Source organism: Thamnophis elegans, chromosome 2 (assembly GCF_009769535.1).
Source record: "Thamnophis elegans isolate rThaEle1 chromosome 2, rThaEle1.pri, whole genome shotgun sequence".
NCBI classification, from domain to species: Eukaryota; Metazoa; Chordata; class Lepidosauria; order Squamata; family Colubridae; genus Thamnophis; species Thamnophis elegans.
In genome coordinates, this window is record NC_045542.1 from 62,408,577 (window position 1) to 62,424,158 (window position 15,582).

Sequence of the window (15,582 nt, forward strand, 5' to 3'; positions counted from 1 at the left end):
TGTGTGGGAAGGGAATTGCCCTTTTGACCTCTGAATCATTAGCAATCTTCACTTATTTTAGGGCTAAATGCAGCTGCCAGGCGAATACATTCCATAGCACTTCAGCAACCTGAGAGACTCTCTTCTGCATCCCAGAAACACGAACCTCTTCTTCAGATTTAAAGACCAACTGAGTTCCTAACAGGAAAAGCGCTCTTTAGGGGTTGAGGCATAAAAACAATACCTGACTTGTAACTCTGGTGTTTACAGTGTTGAAGAAGCTTCTTGGGTGATAAGCGAAACATCTTCAAAGAAAAATCAGAAAATCCAGCTGCCTCTTGAAAAAAAGCATCTTTGGGACAACCATGAACTGGATGACTGAGAATCTCCATAGACATTTAGTGATGCACTCTGGCACATACCATTCATCTGAACCCTGTATCTTGCACACATCATAATAGGGTAGCCATTGCATTTTACATCAGCTGCAACTTGCAGAACTTCTTTCCAAACAAATTAGCTCTGAAGCATATACAGCCATAGGCAAGATGGAATGTAACCGAAACTTAGATAGTGGCTTCAGGGCAATCAAAGCTAGCATTCTAACCAAAATTGTGGAAAAAGCATCCAATAATGGGGTCCAGTGAATTCAATGTGTCAGCTGAGAACCAAGGAATACACCCAGGCAGAAGATTTGTTATTTCAGGGAAAGGATGAATTTTTATTAAAGAGGTTGAACCTTATTCTTCTACAGCCAATTGCCTATTCACCAAGAGAGCCTCCATTTTGCCTGTTTTTAATTTCAGCTTGTTTCCCTTCATCCAGGCCATTAGTGAAGTTAAGCAACCTTCAAGATTAATGTACTTGTTGCACTCTTCTAAGTAAACAAAGAATAATTTGCTCATGACACCCCACTTCCAAGTTCTGAATGGTTCCCCCTGTGCCTTCAGACAAATGCGTGTTGAACAGCATGAGAAACAAGAACTATGTAGGGCAGCTCTGGATCAACAGTTTAAGTATTATATAGATATACACACACATACATCTCAGCACCACCTCAGTACACTAGGAACAACTAAAAAACTGCAAACTGCTACTCTGAAGGTTTCTGGAATTATGGACGGAAGAATTAAAAGAGGGCCAGAAGAGTTAGCATTGCTACATCTAGGTTCTGGGATAGGTCTCTTTATTAAGATAGAGTAGAATTATCAGGGGTGTCAAACTGGCGGTCCACAGGCCAGATGCGTCATGCACAGGCCACACCCAACCAGGCTCCACAAAGGAAAAAAGGTCATGAAACATCAGGTGGCAGCAACGTTACATGACGCCGCGAGTTTGACACCCGTGGAATAATAGTTAAGTAGTTTTGTAGTCCCCTCTCCTCCTAGGTGAAAGCAATTCAGTCCAGATACATAGTATCAATTCAGGGGATTACAACCCCCTGAGATTACAGTCATCTACCTTTCCAGAAATTGAATGAGGCTAACATATACATTTATATTTCCTGGGTCAATCACGTGTTTATCACTACCTTCTATAGCTGTGATGGTGAACCTATGGCACGCGTGCCAAAGTTGGCACACAGAGCCCTCTCTATTGCCCCCCCCCAATAAGGACTATTGATCAGTTCCCATTTGAGATTTAGAAATTTTCATTTGCAACTTAGAAAACACAGTTCACCGACAAATGCACGCTCGACAAATGCGCACCGACAAAACCGCGCCGACGAAACCGCGCCCGCCATCAACAAACAACATAATGAGACGCGAAAACATTATAACCCTAACCCTAACCCTTTATAATGTTGTTTTTGCGTCCCACGATATTGTTTGTTGATGGTGTGCGTGGTTTCGTTGGCGCGGTTTCATCGGTGCGCATTTGTCGGACGCGCATTTGACGGGTCACGAGAAAACACAAGGTGCAAGAAAGTAGGTAATAATCCTCATCTCTCCACACATATTGTCTGCCAACTGAAAACAGTTCAAAATAGTAGATAGTTAATGAATTACATCTCTAGGATTTGTGCAGCACTGAATTATAAATCAAACTCAATCTAGTCAAGTTTCTCTGCAAAGAATGGTTTATGATGAGCCACCCATTGTTCCAGATTCTCACTTCTTCTCACATCTTGATGCCTCACAGTATATAAGAATGTTGGCTGTTCAGTGTGGATACATTGATGTCAGAGAAATAAGCACTCTTTCTATTACCAATGCTCTGAAGTAGGTCTCCAAATGAGCCTTCAATTGGGCTCGCTCTGATCTATCCTGACAATTTCTCCATTTTGTTTCACTGATACCCTGCCTGCTTCGTTACTCTCAGTTTCCACAGTAAACCAAGGGACTAATTGCAAAGAAAGAAATGCTTGGAAGTCACAGTGTAAACGGATCGCCTCCATTATTCCACAAATCAATCAGGGTCTTGAGGGTGAGATCATTTTAACCAGCCCTCTACACCTGTAAAAGTCTGTTATAGCCGCCATTCTAAAACGCACCATGGAATGATGCATAGTAATTGATTTTCTCAAAGATGTTATATTCTCCAAGACCTGCCTAAGGTAGTCCCAGAGAGGCAATCTTCCTTGAAATTACTCCTTGGTCATGATGCAGCCCCATCACAGCTTTGCTCTTAAACACCAGGTCCTGAGATCTAGGGCAGTTTTCAGCAGATGACTTCTGTTGGGAGTAGGCTGTCGGAAATTTAATCTTACAAGGAAGCTGTTTTTCTAGGTAGTAAAGCAGGCACCCAAGCAGACGGGTGGAGGGAATATTTTTCTTTTTCTCATCTAGACTATAACTAGCTGGACTTAATGGGATAAGCAACAACAGCTTTCCCTGGGTTTTTTTTTCCTTTTCTATTTTTGCTTTTAATAAGAAGGTCATTTTTCCTCTGCCTCACCAAATGTTTTCTAGCAACTTGTTCTAGCATACAGGTTTTCATGTTTTAATTAAACAGGAACAATTTCTCTTGGCACTAAACTACAAGAGGTTAGACTCCAGGTAGTGCTGTGTGATAAAATAGCTGTGACTTAGTTTACCCCCCTAAAGATGTAAATAAGAAGAGCGGGATAAATATTTTACATGCTGCGATAATTCCAGGTTTACTTCCACTTGCAGGTAGTGCTCGAATTACAACACTTCATTCAATGGCCATTCAAAGTTACAACGGCACTGGAACAAGTGAGATATGACCATTTTTCACACTTACGACCATTGTAGTATCCCCATGGTCACGTGATCAAAATGCAACCTCTTGGCAACTGACTCATATTTATGACAGTTGCCATATCCTGGGGTGGAGGTGAGTCATCTTTTGCGATTTTCTGATAAGCAAAGTCAATGGTGAAGCCAGATTCACTTTACAATCATATCACTAACTTAAAAACTTAAGTGATTCACTTAACAACTATGGCAGGAAAGGTTGTAAAATGGAGCAAATTTCACTTAACAACCATCTCACCTAGCAACAGCAATTTTGGGCTCAATTATGGTCATAAATTGAGGACTGTATTCAGCAATCCTTTCAGGCAGAAGACACTATTATTGTATCTGATTTTGTGGGTAGAGGTTCTTGTTCTGAAATCTTGAGAAACAGTATATTCAATCTCTGTGCAATGAACATGAACAAGTGTAGGTAAATATGTACTCATTTGTGCAGACCCTGGAAAGCTAGTTGCAAGTCAGTTTTCTCCTACCAGTTTAAGTTCCTTAGGAATAACTAATCTAGGACTGACGGTCTTTAAGGTAGTCCTAACCAAGGGTTCCCAAAGGTGCTTTTCCCAAGGGCAACTGGATTTTTTTTCTTTGAAAACATTTTGCTTCTCACTCAAGAAGCTTCTTGAATGAGAAATGAAACATTATCAAAGAAAAATCCCAAGGAAGTCCAATTACCTTTTGGAAAAAGAATCTTTGGGACAACCATGACTTAGATGATTGAGAATCTCCACAGACATTTAACCAAAGGGTCAAAGTTATGATTGCTAAAACTACTTTTATTATAAGATTACAGTGGCAGAATCTATATATACTTTGTCAGAATATTCATGAACTGGAAAAGTACAAAGCAACAGGTCAGCCATTGGGACCTCACTGGAATAGGACATGGTAACAAGGTCAGCCAATGGAGAGGCATGGCAACTGGGTCAGCCAATGGGAACTATTTGGTGACAGAGAGCCATGCCAGAGGGCTCGGAGCCTGGGTGTGGCTTACCTATGTAACTTTGAATCTGTGCAAAAGGAAACATAAACTAGTCTGGTCTTGTCTGTATTAAGCTCTAAACTCTGAACTGAAACCAATCTCTCCTCTCCCTGTGCTTTGCCTGTAACTACTGCCATGTTGGAGAATCCACTGTTGGTATTGTAAATTTATTCATCTGTTATTATGTATAAAAAGAAGCTAATGAATCCAGCTGAATCAGTTATCTGTGTGTGCTTTCTGGATTTGATTTTTGCAAGAAACCCTGACACACTTCTTCTCTTCCTGCCTTTATTTTCAAGAAAGCTAAATAGGGTCAAGTCTGAGACTCTTTCTCAAATTATATTCTTGCTTTGGACTCAGATTTCTCTTATGTGAGCATTGTCTTCAAGACTGTTCTTTCTATTCTTCAAGGTTTCTCTCACAGTCTATGTGGCATTTATCTGCAGAGGAAAAATGGAAGCAGTTGCTAGTTTCACTTGAAACGTTTCCTATTCATTACTCCAGCTTAGATGTTCTCACTGCAAGAAAGCTCAATGACACCATCTTGAATAAGAATGGCTTCTTGAATAATAGTGGAGATAAAAGGGAGTATTGAAAAAGCTATAAATGGATGCTCAAACTGTTCATGAACGTGAATGGCATTCCCACAAAATTCTCATGTTGGAAACATCGCATTTTTGCTTATTTTACGCATACAGAGATATATAAACAGAGAGAGAGAGAGAGAGAGAGAGAGAGACATGTGAGCTTACCTCTAGTATGTGTATAACGTAGGTAGGGTAGAGAAGCAAGAGGCCGGTGACCCCTACTCCCTGACAATACTGGCGTTGCAAATTCAGAAACAGTTGTTCCCAGTACTCTGAGGAGAAATGAGGCAAGCACAAATTCCTTCACAAAATAATGGGGCTGCTTGGCGATGCTATAACATCACAGGCTTCTGTCCCCTTTATCCACACAAAACTTAGTGTTTACTTTTAAAAACAGCAAGGAGGAGGAGGGTGCAAAAACACAAGCAGCAACAAAAAAAATCAAGAAACATCTCAGAAGTTGCTGCATTTTTAAAGACAGAAGATATCTGATCATCAGCTGATTAATTTAGGTTCCATTTCAATGTGGTGGTTGAGGCTCCAGGCTAAACATTAGGAAAGTGTGAATTCTAGTCCCACCTTAGCCATGAAATCCAGCAAGGTGATCTCCCTCAGCCCAACTTCTCTCACAGGGTTGTTGTGGAGAAAATAGAAGGACGGAAGAGAATTAGGTATGCTTGCTATCCTGACTTATTTATAAAAAATATTAAAGGTGAGATATAACTAAACAAAACAAGGTCTGAGCTAGGAGTCCACATTCTGCAGGGAAAAAAATTGCTCCTGGGGCTATTTGTTGGAAACTTCCTCTGCCCTACACTGCTCTCCACTCATCCAAAGAGTTTGGGTGCATTTTGTGTATTTGAAGGACCTTTCAAGTCAGCTGCTGGCTTTCAGAAGCTCAGGGTGTATTTATTAAACCAACCCATTCCATTCTAAAACTTTCTGATGACGATTTCAAAATTTTTACTTACCGGCCAAATATCTTTTATCAGCCAGGTCTGGTGAGATCTTAGCCAGAAAGATCAGCCTGTGGAGGAGGGATTTCTAAAGGACAGAGAAAAAAGGAACCTGTTTTTTTTTTAAAAAAATATTATTGACAGAATATATCAATCAAATCAAACCGTTATTATAGCCAAAGACCAGCAAAAGGGATATAAAGAATTGAAAAGCATAAAAGATAAATCAGAATTAAAAATGACATATCAAAACATAAGAAATATAAAAACAACAATCCAAATCTGAAAGCAAGGCTAGGAACAATGGATGGGTGTGTAAAGACGCGTGGCAAACTAAATCCATAACGATACAAATCACTCTAAAATAACAAGCTACGTGCTCATTAAAACAGGTTTATAGCGCAAGTTGTTTCTGATGGATTTTAAGCACTGCTGTGCACAACCTGGCAACATTATATGTTATAGGAAGGTTGATGTCTGAAAACAGCAGGGAAGTGTAAAATTGTCCTGTGCACCCTGAATATTTATGCAATAATGGTGTGATGAGACTACTATAAATGTACTACAGACACTAGAGAAGTGCATGTTCTGTTGTTTCTGCTTGTCCAAAGCCACAGGGGCATTGTCTCTCTCTCTCACACACACCTTTCCTATGTTGGCCTTCAAGGACAGCTGAGGAAAGGGCATGACTATGCCAGTGTAAAAGCCCTCAGGTTGGTTAGGAATTTCAAAGCTAGTTAAGTATGCTATTGGGGGAGGCAGAATGTCTGTTGTGCTCAGTGGTGATAAAGGTTGGGGACCTAGTTAAGTCTAATTGAAGTTCTGTGTATGCTACATGCTGTTAATAAGTGCTTTGACTTGATTGTATCCCTTGATGAATAGAAGACCTGGGGAGAAGCCCAAGGATGAAAATTTAGTTATCTTTTTTCATATGGACTGAAAATCATCCCTCACAATTGGTGGGGCAAAGCCTGGGAGGAGGCTAGTCTGAGCCAGTAGTTGAGTTTGGTCATGTCTAGCCCCTATTTCCATGAGGCTTGTCTCTAGTCTCAGAGGAGCATTAGAGATACATTGAAGAGCTGATATTAGAAATTTGGACCTGACTAATTCTAAATCGGTCAGCAAAATTGGCCCAGCTGGGCTGCACAGAGAAATTGTGCTTTGGCTTGACTTTGAATATTGGAGGAGTGCTGCAGGAATGCAGTGGCCACCCTTGTTTTGAGGAATCTAAGGATGGCAGATTAGCTTCTCTGTTTGTTTTTAGCAATGTAGATCCCATGGGGTTTCCTATTGTTGGAAGAAGTCTACTCCCAGATATGTGACTCAGGAGACCTTCTCAGTCATCTGCCCTCTATCTCCCAGGATTTCTTGGGTCTTTTGCCAAATGCCATGATTTTGGTTTTCTGATGATTTCTAGCTGGTCTTCCTTGCAATGTCATGTTAGTGTTCTCAGTGCTCTTTTAATGCCAATAGGAGAGTATTGCTGCATCATCTGCATTGAATAAAACAGAGATGTATCTTCCAGCTAATTCTGGGGAATGAAAGTTTGTGTCAAGGAGATGGGCCACTGACGTTTATATAGAAGTTGAATGGGACTGGGGCTAATATGCAACCTTCCTTAATGCTTTACACCTTCTTCTGTTCCAGGTCCATAGATGAGATGAGGGATGCATCATATTTTGAGTGATGTCCCTCAATGAAGCATACATATTAGATGAATATCAGTCAGTCAGAAAGGCCTCCAGTTTTTCCCACAGCTTAGCTCAAGGTATAAAATCAAGAGATGCTTTGAAATCTAAATCTGGGTTCCTCTTCTGCAAGTATGTTTTCTTGTTCCAGCCATCCTGGAGTTTCCATTATGGGTGTCTTAATGTGCTGATTGGGTTGAGGAGATTGATCAGTCTGTAATTGATGGGATCACCCATTTTCCTTGGTTATAGATAAGGATAATAATTGCAAGCCCTCAATCCTTGGGTACTTGGTGATATTGCTACAGGTAAAGAGTGAGGCTGACAGGAGATCAATATTGTTGTTGTAAGCTGCCCAGAGTTGTTTTTTTTTTAAGATGAGTGGACACACAAATGTTTAAAATAATGAAATGAAAAATAATTATGTCAGCCATGTAGCTTTTCACGCAGGGGAGAATACAATCTTACCCATTTAAACACATTATGGCTGCAAAATGGGGTTGGTAAAATATCTTAACAAATTTTATTGTGAAGCTTTTTTTGGTTTTGCAGCATTAGCTCAAAAAAGGCCAGCCTGAAGTAAAGATCAGGCTGATGCCTCTCATTTCACGTAAAAAAACTGTCCAAAACAGTGTTTCTCAACTTTGGCAATATTAGGAATTGAAGTCCACACAGCTGAAAGTTGTCATGGTTGAGAAACACTGATCCGGAAGATGGGTGGACACACAAATGTTGAAGATAAAATTTTATTTTAAATCATACTTCAGCAATCCAATACAATTTTGAATAATAGGATGGTGCAAAAGGAACGGTAGGTAGAGCCATGTTCAGAAAACATGTTTACTTGGTCAATTAAAGATCTTTAATACAAAGGTTTGATTGCCTTTTGTTTTTTAAGCTTATTGCAACTGTTCAAACCCAGGTCTTTGGGTTTGTTTGTGGTTCAATGTATTCTACATGCCCAGAAAAATGGCTCAATATAGCCAGTGAGTAAAATATGTGTGGAAAATAGCTGACTGTATATATTCAGATATTTTCCCATTGCTTGGCAACTGCCATACTCTGTCAAATGATAGGGATAATTCTTGACAAATTGCATTTTTGAACCTATGACAAGAATAAATGTATTTGTTTTCCTTATCATGTTTTCTAGCTAAAATAAATAAAACAGCAAGAAGCTCATTTGTTTGGAAAGAAGTCTGCTCTGAATGTTTCTCTGATCCTTCATTTGACAAAAGCCCTGCTTTATACCTTGTGATAATTAATGCTCATTTCTTCTCTAAAGAAGATGTAATATGCATATCGTACTTGAGCTCCTTCTCTGAAAGAAAAGAAAATATGTGTTGTGCTAGACATCCTGTCTTCTTATATGTCTAACCATAAAGAAACATTTTAGCTCATTGTTCATGCAGGGGCTGGCTGAAAGGACATGAAGTAGGAAACCCTTTTTCTTATGTTGTCTCCTGCCATTAAAACAGAGCTTGCCAAGATCAAATCCTTTCTACCTTGACAGTATTTGATGTATAGGTATGGGACAGTGGTGGGTTGTTGTTTTTTTACTACCGGTTCGCTCATGCACGCATGCACAGAAGTACCCGGCTGGGTGGGCGGAGCCTCCTGCTGCCACCACCACTACCAGTTCGCTTGATCCGGGCCAAACCAGGAGCAACCCACCTTTGGTACAGGAATTATACTATAAAAAGAGTATGAAATTAAAAACATTTATCAAACATGCCATTTTTTTTAATTTAAAGAATTTCACCAATCCTATCCATGTTTACTAAGGATGTTATGATAGCTTGCTCTCAAATAAGAATAGATAAGATTCTATGTATGTATTATGATCCCTAATACTGAATGACAAAGATGTTGATTCCATTGGTTCAGGGCAAGGATAAGCAACCTTTTCCAACTGATAAGAGATATTTGGAAAGTTGACACACAAAAAGAGGGCTGCAATTGAATATAGCTACCCATTCAAAGAACATTTACAAAAAAAAAACATAAGAGAATTGAAATGGATTTCCTAAAAGCTCCTCTAATGTATATCAGTCCCCTGCTTCCTTTCGTCTTTTGATTTTTCAAGCAAATAAGTGTTTCAAACAAATCTCTAAATTATGAGTATCATCATTTATATTTTGTTATGACAGCCTACTGGCCCCATTTAATGTCTAGAGTTATTTATATAAGTAAACATGATGATAAAGGGAAGTGCATTATGTGTTGGTTTACTTCAAAAACCTCGTTGTTGGTAGGAAGACAGCAACAATATCTTGGCTTGCAAGGTAGTCTCCAAAGCAGAGAACTTAGTTTGCACTGGATCTAAGTATACCTGGGGTAAAACTAGGCTTTGTTGCCCTTGTAGTATACTGAACAAAGTCCATCACGATCCATGGACACTGTCTTTACTACAGTGGTGGATTCCGGATCCCATTGCAACCGGTACAGTTGCAACGGGGCCCGGAATCTTCCACATGAACGTGTGCGGTGTGAATGCACACACACGCAACGCCCACTTGCATCGTACCTTCCAGCGACGCCTCCGCCAGCCTCCATGACACTCCAGCTGCTCGGCAGAGAATCGCACAGGTGCTGTACACACCATGCGCGTGCATGGAAGCACTAAAGGTTTTAAAGGAAAAATAAGGAACTTGGGCGGGCGGGTGGGCCATCTGGAGCACCGTACTGGAACGGTACCCAGTGCTCTGGGCAGGCTCTGGTATGCCCGGGGCATACCGCCTGCAACCCACCACTGCTTTACTATTAGCAGAGCATGTTCCAAGTGGCAGGGGTATTATTAAAGCTACTTATTAAAGGTAGTTAGGTTACTAAAGTCATAAGCAACACAGATCAGTATCTATGGACCCACATGGTGATGGCCATGGCAAATGGAAGGTTGTGACTTGGAATGGAATGGAATAGGTAGCAAAAACAGGAATTCACAATGAAATGAAAGAAAAAAATAGATATGTTGTGTATATGTAATCCAAGAAAGGGGAAAAAACATTCGGTAATAGACGTGAATGGAGATGGTCTGATCCTGAGCAGAGGAGGTGATGAATACATGCAAGGAAGTGAAGATGTAGGTTTAGTTATGAATGAAGGAGTTGATATAAATGTTGGAAAGCATTCTAGATAGTTGTGACAATGTACAAAGTAGGAATTCAAAGGATGTTGATAGTTGCATGCTACATTCTAATAAATAGTAATGGTAGAAGGGCTATGAACAAATATGGAGGAAATTGTGCAACAGTTAATATGGATGTGATACAGTGGGATTCAAAAATTGTTACTACCAGTTCTGTGGGTGTGGCTTGTTGGGCATGGCCTGACTTGGTGAGCATGGCTTGGTGGGTGTGCCAGGGGAAGGATACTCGGGAGGCAGAGAATAGATGGGGGTGGGGCCAGTCAGAGGTGGTATTTACCGGTTCTCTGAACTACTCAAAATTTCTGCTATCGGTTCTCCAGAACTGGTCAGAACCTGCTGAATACCAACTCTGTTGTGATATCAATGTTGGGAAGCTGTTAGGAGCCATGAACGATTGTTTATTATGAATATTAAGAAAATTAGTGAAAGATACAAGGATGAAGATGAGAGATTCTGCATATGGAAAGAAACACTTTTTAATATACTCAGGAAAGTATCTGTTTTTGGGAGGAGTGAACATAGCATAAAATAAATAAATGAAAGTATCTAAATTGGAGGTAGAACAACTGCAAGGAGAGAAAATATGTCTGTGTAGGAAAGTATTAAAAGATAGATTAAACTCTCAATGACACAGGAATGGAAAATGCGAAAAAAGAGAATTTGGAAACTGCTTGGAAGAGACTCAAAAGATGTTATAGAGTGCCAGAGGTGTGTGTGGAGTTAAACTAATGGAAAGCATGACAAATGATATTAGATGGAACAATAAAGTGAAAAAAAAGGTTGTAGATTAGGAAAAAATGCATTAAAATGCTGTAGAAAATCAGACTTAAAGTAAAGTAATGAATGAGAGAGAAAAGAATAGCTGCAATAAGCAAGGAGCAGTTAAGAGTAATAGAGAAAAATTGGAGAACAATTTAGATGGAAATAAACAATTTGGAGATGGCTAAAGAACTAAAAAAGAAGCCTCCAGCAAAGTGAATGGAATTAAAAATAAAATTATCTCAGAGGTGAAACTGAATTGAAGGAATATTAGGAAGACTTTAAATATTTCTGTGGAAGTGATATGATAAGTCAAACAGTGTAAGGGAAATTAATGCTATAAATGGTAGGGTCCAAGAAAAAAATATAATGATGAAAAGGAAGTCATATCTTAGATGAGAGTATTGAAAAACAGTAACACTGCAGGTATAGATGGCGCAACTGGGAAAATAGAATAGGAATGTAGTTTGCTTTTGAATCAGCTGTAGGATCTGGTGAAAGTGTATGTGAAAACTAGATCTATTCTTGTGTCTAATGATTGGAAGACTGTTGTCATCATTTCTCTTTATAAAGGAAAAAATTAGCCAAGAGTGAAATGTGGAAATTTTAGCAGGATGAGTTAAGTGTGCTGGGAAGATATGATCGAAACAGTAGAAAGAGGAAGTGCAGTATGGCTTTATGCCAGGCAGGAAGTGCACAGACTAATGTTTTGCTGCGCAAAAGGTCATTGAGAAATGTGGCAAAGTTTATAGTACATTTGCTGATTTAGAGAAAATCTGTAATAAGGAGAGTACCATAGGCTTGGATTATGGAATACTTTCTTTGACTATAGCACTGAAGAATGGTAGTTGAATGTGGTCAGAGTGATACATGATGAAAGTGAGGTCTGCATGAGAATTATAACCTTTCCTGAGTTGGCTATCATATGTATGGACCATTATATAAGGAATAAGTGTGTTGTATCCTGGTGTGTGGGGTGTGTATGTGAATGTGTTAAACTTTGTAAAACAATGGGAACGTGGATGGGGGAAAAATAAGACATACAATGGCTGTCTGCATTGGCCGGTGAAATCCAGAGTTTTGAACAGATTATTGGCTTCTTTGTCCAGGCTATGGGTTACCATATTTTTTTCTTCTCACATATCCTTTAATTAATACAGCAATAGCTGGAATAATTCCCAAGATCAAAATACTAAAGACTGGAGGAAGCCTTATGTAACAGACTTTGCCCTCCAACTATTTGGCAACTGAAGAAGAGAATGATGCTATCTTAACTGAACATTTATTTTGGTCATTGTGTTGCTGTAAATAAGTGTCTTTATTGAATCAGAATTTAACTGATTATTGGAATCTGAAAACATTTAATAGCAAGCTAAAAACAATGATGCTATTGTTTAGCATCATACTCATTTCAAAATGATGTATTTTCCAGAACATCATGATCACTGAGAAATGTAGTATGGGATTTCTCAGCTTTGGGGATCAGTGGGAATATTGGATCTTTGGAAACAATATTATGGGCATTACCACAATATAATTGCCAGGGTGATTGTAACCAGTTACAAAACACTCCTATAACAGAAGGCAGACAAAGCACTGGGATGCAGTGGCCCATTCCTCAACAGGTAGCTGGATACTCAGGAAAGTGTCACAGATACATATTTACTTCTAAAGATTGTGTTAGGACCCAAGATGTAGTTGCATATGTCTGTGGGTAATGCTTACTCTTCTCTTGGTTATTTTCAGTAAGGGAGTATAAAGACCTAGCAATGGTTTCTATGTTATTCTTTACCTACCAACCTCTGAATAAACAGCTGCAATATGATATATCTCACTTCTGCCCATACACTGTAAAAGATGTCATTAAAACTTGGGATCACCACCTTTTGTGTATCCTGGAAAGCAAAATTGTTGTGCAGACGGGTGAAGAAAGAACTATAATATCCAAGTAGATGGTAGTTCCCTCTGAACCTAACCTCAACCTCATATTCCCAAAGTAGAATGACAGAAGTTGTTATGCAGCTCCATTTTCCATCATGGATTGAGCACTGCATTGTATGACCTTTATATGTTATAAAGAGATGAGGAAAGAGTAACCCTGAACTTGTTGTGGCCCACCAGCTGCCAGCGGAGCTAGTGTGCGTGCGTGCTAAGCCCGTGCATGTGGGAGATGCCAGGCCCCGTTGCACCACACCAGTTGCAACGGGATCTGGAATCCACCACTGTATTGCTACTACATTGTTTATATACTTTTCTCTTTCTTAAATTTCCTTTCATTTTGCATGTTTTACTCCTATTTTCACTAAGTTTAGTTTGCATTAAATTTTGCTATTACAATCAAAATTCTTAATGAAATTGGAGTTACCTTTGATAGCTGCATTCAAAAGCATGCAGATTTAACCCTCATCAGTTCTATATATCCAGGGAAATTTGCAGATGTGTAATCCTTCCTATTTTCCCTCCTCTTCACTGTGAATACGTTGCACAAACTCCTCCTTCTCCATTCCTTGTAAAGCAATAGCATCCTGCCCTAGAATACTTACAGTATCCTCTGGGCCATGAAGGACTCTATCCAGGAGAAGCTGGTTGAGAAAACTGGTCCTCTCCTCTTCGTCTGGTGATTCATCCCGTTTCCCCCACTTTTCAGTGCCTTTCTTGTGCTTTCCCAGAGCTAAAGTGCCTGCATTAAATCTCAACATTGTGACCTGGCTTCTACAAAACCAGATTCTGAAAGGCAACAGCCTATGGCACAATAATGCCACAATTAACCACTGTATTATTTGTGAGGCAGACAGAGTTCTGGGCATACAAAGCAGTGTGTTGTTGAAGTATGGTTTTAGTGGCTTAGAAGCAGTACCAGGCATGCTCAGTTGGCTCTCAGACGGTATTGTCTTTTGGCATTAGCTTAGCTAGATGGGGCAGCTGTTGCTGTGGCAACATTTGACATGTAATACAAACATCCAGCTCTCGTTTTACCAGTTCAAAACAGGTAAGGCGAGAGTTATACTTTCATTGATTTACTTTGCACACTTCTGAACCCCTCCACCTCTCTCAAAATGAGACTCTGGGTGGTGTACAATAAAATGTTAAAATATAAAAGAGTGCGTATAAAAAAAATAAAAAATTTAAGAGGAGGCAAGGGATTAAAATTAGTTAGAAGGTGAAGGGAGGATTTTCAGGTAATCTATTCAGAGATGCAATGTGGACTGTTGGCATAGATCCAACCAAGTTTGGGCTTCTGGTAAGAGTTAATTTAGCAGGCAGGGAGATTTTAAATCCAATGTGCTCAGGGTGACATTTGAGTAGCTGTAAACCATTTTGATGTTGGTTATTCTGAAGTCATGACCACAGGTGGGTTCCGACAGGCACTACTGCAAGATCGCTCATGGGCGTGCTGTGTGCATGTTTGATGCACACTGCGGCATGTACGGTGCAGTAAAAATTGAAGCGAAAAACAAGATGGTGGCACCTATGGTGCCGCCCGAAGAACCGGTTCGGGGCCGTGGCAGGCCTGGGTGACTGCTGGTTCCAACAACTCAGGCTGCCAAACCGCTACCAGTTCGGTTGAACCAGTCCGAACTGGTAGAAACCCACCACTGATCATGACTCTCCAATGAAGTCACGTGCCACATCTTTTTGCCTTCTTTTCTTCCTGGCTAGGGAAAACCCAAGGGAAAAGCTCCTACATGCATCCAAACAGTAAATAGACCTTTTTTCTACTTTTATTCAGCCCCTTAAATTATTTTTATTAAGGATTTGAATTAAGATATGAGGGGAATGAATAGTATCAAATCTGCAGATGATGCAAAACCGATAATATTTTAGAAAAGATGGCCAAAGGTTACAGAGCTTAGAGCAGTGTTTCTCAACCTTGGCAACTTGAAGATGTCAAGTGAATGCTGGCTGGGGAATTCTGGGAGTTGAAGTCCAGACATCTTCAAGTTGCCAAGGTTGAGAAACACTGGCTTAGAGCAAGAGCCTCTAAAGAACAATGTAATTTAACAGTGACCAATGGCATTTCTTCATTTAGCAAACTTATAGACTAGAAATACATGTTAGGGAATAGAACACAAATAATTATTGGCATGCTAGTGGAAGCTAAATATGAGTATGTAATGAAATGGGACTGCAAGGGGGAAAAAAGGCAAAATGCCCTTTTAGGCTGCACTGTCGTTGATAGTTTCAAAATCACAGGAAACAAGACTTCCATGTATTCTGAGTAGATTTGGAACAAGTTTATCTAGCAATGATGTGTTTGCTAACTCCTC

General features: G+C 39.8%; 1 protein-coding gene across 1 annotated transcript in view; it reads right to left on the minus strand.

The window, feature by feature from the left end:
- LOC116503229 (testis-expressed protein 47-like) overlaps window positions 1-14,013 on the minus strand; it is a 28,916-nt gene extending 14,903 nt beyond the window's left edge. The window contains exons 1-3 of the mRNA XM_032209488.1: window positions 13,858-14,013; window positions 5,735-5,807; window positions 4,929-5,035 (exon numbers count right to left, since the gene is read on the minus strand). Coding sequence (XP_032065379.1) covers window positions 4,929-5,035; window positions 5,735-5,807; window positions 13,858-14,013 — 336 coding nt within the window. The remainder of the gene's footprint in view (window positions 1-4,928; window positions 5,036-5,734; window positions 5,808-13,857) is intronic.
- Between the last annotated feature and the right edge of the window lie 1,569 nt (window positions 14,014-15,582).